Here is a 10133-nt window from a genome sequence, read left to right as displayed (position 1 = left end):
CAGCTCTGCGTGAACCCCTCCTGGGCTACGTAGGCCTCTGCGTTGCTTCCCTGATACTCAAGCTGCCTCTCTGCTACGTACTCTTTGGCTCGGAAGTTCCTCTCCGATCCAAATCACTACTTCTGCCCCTCTCACTGCAACTCAGATCACTAGTTTGATTTCTCAGCGAACCAAGCCCCAGAAAAATCGAACTGACAAATCAACGTGGTGTATCTCCAACTCACCCTCAAGCCTCCTCTTATATTTTTCCTATTAATGAATCAACAACCAAGATTAAGTCCCTAATCAACAGCTAGGATTAAAATAGACTTGATCCTCGTCTCTTAGAAGCTTCTCACCAATATTTTTATTAATACTCATGAATATTTTTATTTTCCTAAGTTTAGACTTAGGAACCCAATTAATAATGTTAATTATTTTAATAACTCACAATCCGGGTGGAATTTCTCCAAACGATTTATGGGTCTTGGAGATCTCATGTGTTCTAGCCCCTCCACAAAATTTCGGACCTAGAGCACATCCGATGCTACCCAAAATCAACAGCTTTGATACTATGTTGAAGAATCTAGGGCAAGTTAAGTTTAATAAGATTCTTCTTACGATGATAACTATTTGTGAGGTATTTTAACTTTTTCTTCTTAGCACAATTTTCACTTGTTATTATTAGAGTGTGTCTTCTTAGTTCATCAAATAGCTACCAAAACAAAAGAGACAAGAACACAAGATGTTGGCTTTCTGCCAGGGCCAAAACCTCTCACTCTTTGAGAGGAAAACCCGCACAAAATTCTTCTTATAGAGATTCCAATTGACGAATACCAAGACTATGACCCTTGACCTATTAGGCCACTCCAAGACCAAGACACCAATCCTCTTCTTTGTCATTGCTTAGATCATCATCATCATTGTTGCTTCACCGAGGTCATCATTACTACACCTTCATTGAGATATTCATCATAACGACGAGATCATTAGTGTTGCACCATAGCTATACCTTCACTGAGATCTTCATCTTGTAACTACATCTCCATTAGGATCATACCGAGATCATGACTACATCTAGAGGTATGCCAAGAAAGAGTGTGTAACTATGAGATCTCCTCATCCAAATGTACCGAGATCATGACTGCATCTACAAGTATGCCAAGACAAAGTGTTCTCTTCTTGCACCGAGATCCTTATCATTATAGATATGCCGAGACAGTGATCATTATGATTGTGAGGCTGCCGAGACTTTATTTTTGGGGTACCCATCCGAAAAATACAGAGAGGTTGATCTATTCGAAATACTGAACCACTGTGGTGACTTCCGAAAATCTCAGAGATGGTTGAGTTGTTACAGTAATTACCCACTGTAATTACCACTGAAATTTCATAGGTATCTGAGATCCTGAACCTATCCTTATGTGAAAATCTCAACAGGGTATTTATAGTAGTTTGACCTCCATAAATGAGCCGATGTGTCATGTTGAACAGGTGTCTCTCCATAGGTCAGCCGACGTGACTTCTTTTGCTATTGTTTGGAGGCCGACTTCTTCAAGAGGGATTATATTTGTCTTTGGAGGGTTGTTAAACATTTCTATAGACTTGTATACAATTAACATAGGCTCAAGAAGAGCTCTTCATACATGACATTGACTTTTTGACTCAATAATAAATCCTAAGGCTCTCAATCACCACGTCAGCTCTGGCCAAACATTCCAGTAAAACCAATCATCACGTCTGCATTGAAAACTCTAGTATAGTAGCCAAAATTGATCATTATCACCATAGAAAACTAAGAGAAGTCATAGAAATAAGCAAACACCCTAACAACCTCAATCGAGATGAATGATGGAAAATAAGTGACAATTGGATTCCTACTTTAACATCCTAAAGAACACCCTCTCCTAACTTAGCCCTTCCCCCGTTACGCTTGACCTTCCACCTCCCTCTCCAACCTCACTTCTCTCTCTCTACACTTTGCACTCGTATTAAACACTAATCCTAATTTCCAATTCTTAAAACTTAACTATTAATTTACATTTTAACTAAAAACAAAGAATCTTAGATAATTTTAACAAATAATTAAATTAGTTTCAAAGATCATTACTAATATTAACATTAATATTAATTAATATTAATACTTCCTCATTTACACTATTTAAACATAATAGTTCATAATTATAATACCATTTCAAATTAACTTAAAATTAGAAGAATTTTTATAAGAAATTCATTTAAGAAGATTGATAGAAATCTTAGATTATTTTAACAAATAATTAAATTATTTCTCATTACTAATATTAACATTAATATTAATTAATATTAATATCCTTATTTATATTATTTAAACATAGTATTTTATAATTATAAACCAATTCAAATTAACTTAAACCAGAAGAATTTTTATAAGAATTTCATTAAAAAGATTAATAGGATTCTTAGTCAAAATTAAAATCAATTTATAGATCACAAATAAAATAAAAATCATTAAAATTATAAAAATTCATAGGAACAGAACTAATACTAAAATTTAGTATTAATTAACACTAATATTGAGATTGGATCTTAATCATTAATTCTAGATTATTATTAAAATCATTCTAATTAATTTATTCTAAAGTAAGAACAAAACCAAAACAAATTAATTATAAAATAAAAGCAAATATAAAATTAATAAATAAAAACAATTAAAAAAAGCCTTTAAATTTATTTTATTCTCAATAAACTGAAAACAATTAAAAATTCTTATTATATAATTAAATATTTCAATTTAAATCATTTTATTCTTATTATATTGTTAAATTAAATCCAAATATTGTAAAACAATTATGGCAGGGTCGGATTCCATTCCCATTACATCTCTCAACTCTATTTATTCATTCCAATGAGATCTGTCTTACACACTCACTGATCAATCCTGATGATAAGCCACGGTGGATGGCTTGAAACGTTGATTCAAACAATTATGGATGCAAGAACTCCGGAAGAAAACTACATACAAAGTACTAATCGCAAAAGCCTCAAAATAATAATCATATTAGTTGTTCCTCTCAAACAACCACATAAAGAAAACTTCTTCTCCTGCATGCAAAACACTCACCTATGTAGAAGACCTTCTAAAGCTACAAAATCAATAGTTAAGTCGAATCATTGGTTGCAACAAGTGAAGTTTACTTCAATGTCCATAATGAAATTGAAAAGAATAAAATAGCATTTGCTTGACCAAATTTAGAAGAGCATGCCCGAACTCGATGGGAAAGTTATACAAAGACATTTAAATTAGAGAATGATCGAAGACACTTACACTGAGAATAATCCATCAAAACTAAGTGGGAGGTATTCAAATACCTCATTAACCCATATTTTTATTCCAGCAAGTATGAGGACTAAAGGATCCACTAACACTACTTCCTACTTAGCAAAGGAAAAGTGTAGAAGAGTACATTACCGAGATCAGAAAACAAGCAATCCAACTAGGTATTTGTCCAAACTTGGATGTAGTCATCAAGCATTTGGATGGTCTACATAGTCATTTAAGGAGGCAAGAGATGCTCTTCAGGCCTTAGTCCAATTATGAACCCTGTGCGCAAGCACAAATGGACAAGAATAAAGGACAATAAAGTGATTCAAAATAGACAGATCAGCAAGGTTCTCAAAGGAAAAGAGAAAATCTTCAACTTTATGAATCTTAAATTTTATAAATTTCTTCAACTTTATGATTATTTTATAATTAAGTGGTACATGTGAGGTCGCATGAAAAATATCACGGCTTGATGGTGACTTTTGACACTAGATTTTCTATATATATATTATTTTCCTTCAATAAAGCCTTAAGGTATTAATTTTTATATTTGTCTTGTGTAACCCTACTTATCAAATGAGACTCTTTATGACTTATTAAACCTTTAAGAAAATGAATCTTCTTCTTGAGTAGCCACTATTATGGAGAGTTGCATATTAAATGAACTGGATCACGATAGCCTCAAGATACCCATTATGAAATTATCTAAATTTTTGTAAGGTTCATAGTGGTTGACAACTTGGCCACAGTCCAATCCAAGCAAATACAGAGGACAATTGTCACCTCCTATCCAAGATCTCTTGATATCTAAGTTGCAAGAAATGTGGATAGGGGAATTGTAAAGGAGTGATTTAGGATTTCTATAGCTCGGTATAGAGTCGATGGCTAGGTCTAGAGTTTATAGCTATGTAACAATCCCAAAGTGGTGCTATTTGGATGGTACAGTTCTGAGCATTCTTGGGGGACTCATGTAACAATCCCAGAGTGGTACTTTGTGGGTGGTCCTATACTATAGCATGTCTGGGGGACTCTGTGTATGTAACAATCCCTCATGGATGCTATCTGAGTTATCACTTTCTTGAGCATGTATCTAGGTTGGATCAGTACGCATGGATTAATAAAAAATTTATTCATGTCTTGTATAACCCTACTTATTAACTAAGACTATTTATGACTTATTAAACCTTAAAAAAACAAATCTTCGTCTTGAGTAGCCACTATTATGGAGAGTAGCATATTAAATGAACAGAATCACAATAGACTAAAGATACCCATGATGAAATGATTGACATTTTTGTAAGGTCCACAGTCGCGGACAGCTTGACCACAGCTCAATCCAAGCAAATATAGAGGACAATTGTCACCTCCTATTGCCTGACAAAACAAGTATCTCCAAGCAAAAGAGGCTTTCTCTCCCATAGATTATTCTCCCCTGACAAATGCGTGCGTCGTGCATATACACCTACAACATGTTTTCCAATAGCAACAAATGTTTTGAACAAGGAAAGAGGTCACCTTTGTGTTTTCTCTAAGATGGTCTATTGTGTGGCAGTGGTACTTTTGAGTTTATTTTCAGCCAGTACTGATATTTTGTTCTTTTCTGGCACCTTTTGGTATCAACACAATGATCTCTCTTCAACTGAATTTTTGAAATTCAAATGGCCAAAGACTGGTGTGTGGTCTAGGACCTAGATCTGTTATTTTCTCTCCGACTTTGTGTGGATAAAAATCTATGTTACTAGGATTCAGATACAGATACGGACCCGTATCCACTAGTTTTTTGAAAATCCAAGATCCGAATACAGCAAAGATATGTCACGTACACCAAAACAAAACATATATATATATATATATATAGATATATAAAATTTTAAAAAACACTTTAGAGCTAAAAAATCAAATACTCCATGAAACCATCAAACACTTTTAGAACACTGAATGATAAATATGAAGATTGAAACACTGAAATGATACATCCTCCCTCATACAAAGTAACAAAAAGGATCATAAAATCATAAATGATAATAGTAAATACATTTATATATCCTCAAATGGATCTATATCTTCTGCACATTGCAACTCTACATCATGAATAGATGATGGGGATCCCGAAATGTAGTAAGTTGCATAAGTAGGCTGGACTGGTGGTGGAACAATATCCTCAAGTAGGTTGAGGTGATTCATGGCATTCAGTGTTAGGTTCAAGTCATAGATCTCAGGCTCCACATCCACATCCTGCTCGGACCTTTTTTATACTCTAGTTCAACATGTGATAGAAGACGAAGGTTGGAATGAACATAAACAAGATCCTCAGCCTTTGCCGCTCCGACCCTATTTCGCTTCACTGAATGGATGAAGCCATATGTACTCCAATTCCTCTCATCTAATGAAGAACTAGCAACATGTGATAATAACCTGGTGGCTAGAGTATAGAAATGAATGATATCCCCACCATGGAAGCCCCACCAAGTAATAGGATCAAGATTCCTTCGATCATCCATAGCTATTGGATCTGAAAAGCTACCAGTAGATTGTACAAACCCTCCAAATTCTTGGCAGACTTCCATTGCAACTCCCATATCTCTATGTATTTTCCTCAAAGTTGTCTTGTATCCTTGTACCACTTCAGAATCTTTGTTTGGTGTTGTTTTACCAAGTAAAGACAAAATTTTAGAATGATAGTATTTAGGGTGCAATGCATATGCCAAAAGGTGTAATGGTGTGGTCATTTTGTTCCACCATTCTGTAACTATGTCCTTCACTAAATAATAGAATGTTTCATAAGGGCCATTTTCACTTGCCCTAATAATTTCCCTTATCCTCTCCAACATACTATCAATGTTTTCATAAACTTCCCCTAAGCAAGGTGTATCTGTATCAAATGCCCTGGGCAAGATCAAGATTGGTTCGGTGAACGGTAAAAGGTATTGGACCTTGTTCCACCATGAATCATCAAGAATGATGGACTTGATTTTTTGCCCTCTATCAGAAATGGAAGTCCTCCATGATTCCCAAAGAGGGTCAATGACCATTGCTTGTAATACTTGTCTCACCTCCACAAGTCTCTATATGACAAGAGTGTGGGAGACAAAACGAGTTTCAGCAACGTACAAGTTTCAAAAAGTCGAATCTCAAATGAGAAACCATATATAAATTTGTAATTAAAAATAAGAATTTCCAATACAAATAATATTGATTAAAGAAAAATACCTTCAATAGCTCCAACTTTGCAAAACCCCGATAAATCGCTTGGGACGTTGAATGATTTGTTATGGACATTTGGATTTCTTTTGATACTACATATATTTCATTAATTCATTCAATATCACCAATCTTGGCAAGCATAAGGTTCAATGAATGTACTGCACATAGAGTTCAAAAGATGTGATCATATCGACCCTCCACAATCAAACCTGCAGCATTACAAACCTGTGTGTTGTCTGTAATGACTTGGACAACATTATGTGGCCCCACACTTTCTATTGCATCAATAAGAATTGTGGATATGAAAGATGCATCTTGCTCTATTCCACTGCAATCAACAACCTTAAAAAAATTGCCCCTTAGGGGCATACTGCAACAATATTAATTAATGGGTGGTTTCTTCGGTCTCTCCATCCATCAGAAATGATGGACACCCCTGTTTTTGCCCATGTATCCCAGATTCCCTGTAGTTGTCTATCCATGGATTGTCTCTCTTATGCCAACAAAGTAGTGCAAACCTTTTCATATCCAGGGATTTTGTACCCTTTTGGCACTTCACTAACTGCCTTCATCATTTGTTGCCAATAAGGGGAACGCACCAAATTGAATGCTAGCCCATTTGCATAGATACAATGAGCTACATGTTCATCGGCTATGTCTCCACCTTGATTATTGAAAGCTGCTTCAAGTGGGCCTAGAGTGGGCCTTTTATTAGTTGTGGCAACAGGCCTAGATGGCAATGGAGGCCTAGTTGTAGAGCTTTGCACAAGGTGTTTTCCCTTAGCAAGCTTCCTATTAGTAGCTTCTTGCAAAGATGCATAGAATTTCATTTTTCCAAGACTCAAACCTTTGCCAAGATTGTCATTTGCATCTTTTGGCCCGATGCATATTTGTACCCCTATGACCAATGAGATGGGCCTTCACTTTAGTATATGAGCCATTTTTGATATCTTGGCATTCATTTCACTTCCATTTAAATGAACCACCTCCGGGATTTTTTCCAATAATCTCCATACACTGCCATAGAGGAGATTTTGGGTCTATTTTGATGATTTCGCCTTCACTCTGCTCATGTTGTGATGATTCAGGTTCCATAATGATAATGGTCTATAAGTTACCTTATTCAGTACTACATATAAAGTTCAAATTATAATATGTTAATAATTATCAATACACAATTAAATAATAAAAATTAAAATACAAAGCAAATAAATTATACTAATACATACATACTAATAAAATCTATTAAAATAAAAATATACATACTTTATTGATATTCTTTGAACCTAAAGTTTAAACTTATAAAACATTTAAAATACTTTTAAAACATTTACTACATTTAAATTTTTAATACTACATACATTCTTTAATAAATTCTACATACATACATACTAATAAATTCTATTAAAATAAAAATATACATACTTTATTGATATTCTTTGAACCTAAAGTTTAAACTTATAAAACATTTAAAATACTTTTAAAACATTTAAAAAACTTTTACTATTTTAGTATTTAGCTTCTAAATTCTAATGATCAATCACACATTCTCTTTTGTATATATAATATATGTATATAAAAAATTAAAAATTTATCAGATTGGCTTTGTATATAATGTATGTAATATGAATTATAATTTATCACTTTCGGGCTTTTAATAGGAAATTATCACTGTATGTAATATGAATTATAATTTATCACTTTCGGGCTTTTAATAAAAAATTATCACTTTCAAGTTTCGGGCTTTGTATAAAAAATTATCACTTTCAAGTTTTGGGCTTTGTATATACTATATAGTGTATAAAAATATGTGTATAAAAAATATCAGGGGACAGCTTTGTATATTAATGTGTATAAAAAATTTCGGGCGGTTGGCTTTGTAGATTAATGTGTCTATAAATATTAAAAAATTCTGGGCTGCAGAAATAATCAGAAGAATTTCCGAGCGGCGAAACAAATACCTAATACCTCGCCCACAACGCTGAATGTTGAATGCCTGAATGTGAATGCCTAAACAAATAGCTTGCAGGTTGTGTGACTTCGTCCAGCAGACAACAAATGTTGCAGCAATCCCTAAACAATGAACGACAAACCAAACGTTGAACGCCAAATCAAACGTTGAATGTCGTCATTGTTCCAACTTTGCCTGTTGAATGTTCGGTGCACTGCCGACAAAGAGGGACCACACCTTTAACTAAAGTCAAAAACGCAAACCCTAAATTCCTTACATGCTTTAAGTTTTTAACGTTTGCAGGTTCCAGCTTTTGGCCAAAAAGTTTACCAGTTCCGGTGTTTGGGAAAAAAATTGCGAGTTACCGCAAATGAACTGAGATGCGTTTTTGGTGAGCATGATCCATTTCCCGAGAAGATAGATCCGCCACATGCCATATTTCAGTGGTATTTTTCCGTATTCGGATCCGGATCCAGATCAGATCCGAGGATCCGTAGATCTTGGAACCCCTGCTGCCGGATCCAGTAACATAGATAAAAAGGTGTGGTCAAACACAAGAAATAGAATATTCTAATAAACTAACTGTGGCCAAAAGCCAAAATCAATGAAGTTCTCTGTAAGGGGCTCTAACAACAACATAACGAAAATAGTAATTAAAGATAATTGATAACCATATAAGATTGAATAATTACATAATTGATAATGAATGAATACTAAGTTGCATGGTACGAGGAAATGGAAATGTGTATCTGAAACAGGAATGCGCTAGAAATGTAACCCCCCAAAGATCAGGAAACGGGGAAGCATGATATATATATTTCAGAAAAATTATACTAAAAATCTCAAAAAAAACATTTAAGTTTAACATTATAACTTAGAATACAAATACAAATTCATCAATAAATGAAGTGCCAAAGCCCAAAGCCCAAGAAAATAATGCTACAACAAATACCTACATATCATCGAAATCATTGCCTATATTGGGATTCTCATCGTCAAATCACCCTCTAAGCACTAAATAAGATTGAAATCACTTAACATGTCAAATCCAGATTTTGTTTGAGTGATGGGTACACTTTTACTAGGTTCATGATAGACAAGTTCAACAACCAATGCCACTAACATCAGGGCACATAGAGGGCTTGGTTTTCTTTATTAAATGCCAGTTCCATACTGTTGATTTTTAATGTACCTTGGACAAGTCGTTTCCCATGGGCTAGTCTCTACCTAGGGAAAAGTGTCCAAAATAATTATTTTCCTAAGTGTGACTTTATAAAGTGAAAGTGACTTTATAAGTGGTAAAGCCAATGTTAAATTATAAAGTGAAAATTAACTTTAGACATAAAGTACAATGTGGGTACTTTATTTAATGGGTGGGTTAAAAAATCGAAAGTGAGAATTAAATGCACATTTAATCTCATCCCTTGATCTAAATGAATCTGAGCCATTAGATCTTAGGGTTGCCAAAAAGTCATTTAGGGAAACAAAAGGGAGAAAATAAAAAATGAGATTGCATTCATTCTTCATGAGCAGATTGGAGAAAGGACGCTGACAGTTGGAGAAAAGTTCTGAAGGAGAAATTTGTTGCAGCACGCTGAAGGAGTGATTTCTGGGCAAAGTTGGGCACAGAAATCAAGGCATAGAAGGCAGCAAAAGATACAGTACGAACAGCAATTAATGTTGTGAGATGTACGT

The 10133-nt window shown here is 34.3% G+C and overlaps 1 protein-coding gene across 1 annotated transcript in view; it reads left to right on the top strand.

The window, feature by feature from the left end:
* The first annotated feature begins 1046 nt into the window (after window positions 1-1046).
* Window positions 1047-10133, top strand: part of LOC149232872 (receptor-like protein 14) — a 28645-nt gene continuing 19558 nt past the window's right edge. The window contains exon 1 of the mRNA XM_089382026.1: window positions 1047-1062. Within this exon, the coding sequence (XP_089238152.1) occupies window positions 1047-1062 (16 nt within the window). The remainder of the gene's footprint in view (window positions 1063-10133) is intronic.

The sequence above is a fragment of the Pinus tabuliformis genome, chromosome J, assembly GCF_031772625.1.
Source record: "Pinus tabuliformis cultivar Carrire ecotype Pingquan chromosome J, CPIR1, whole genome shotgun sequence".
Lineage (NCBI taxonomy): Eukaryota > Viridiplantae > Streptophyta > Pinopsida > Pinales > Pinaceae > Pinus > Pinus tabuliformis.
This window is presented reverse-complemented; position numbering and strand designations above follow the sequence as displayed.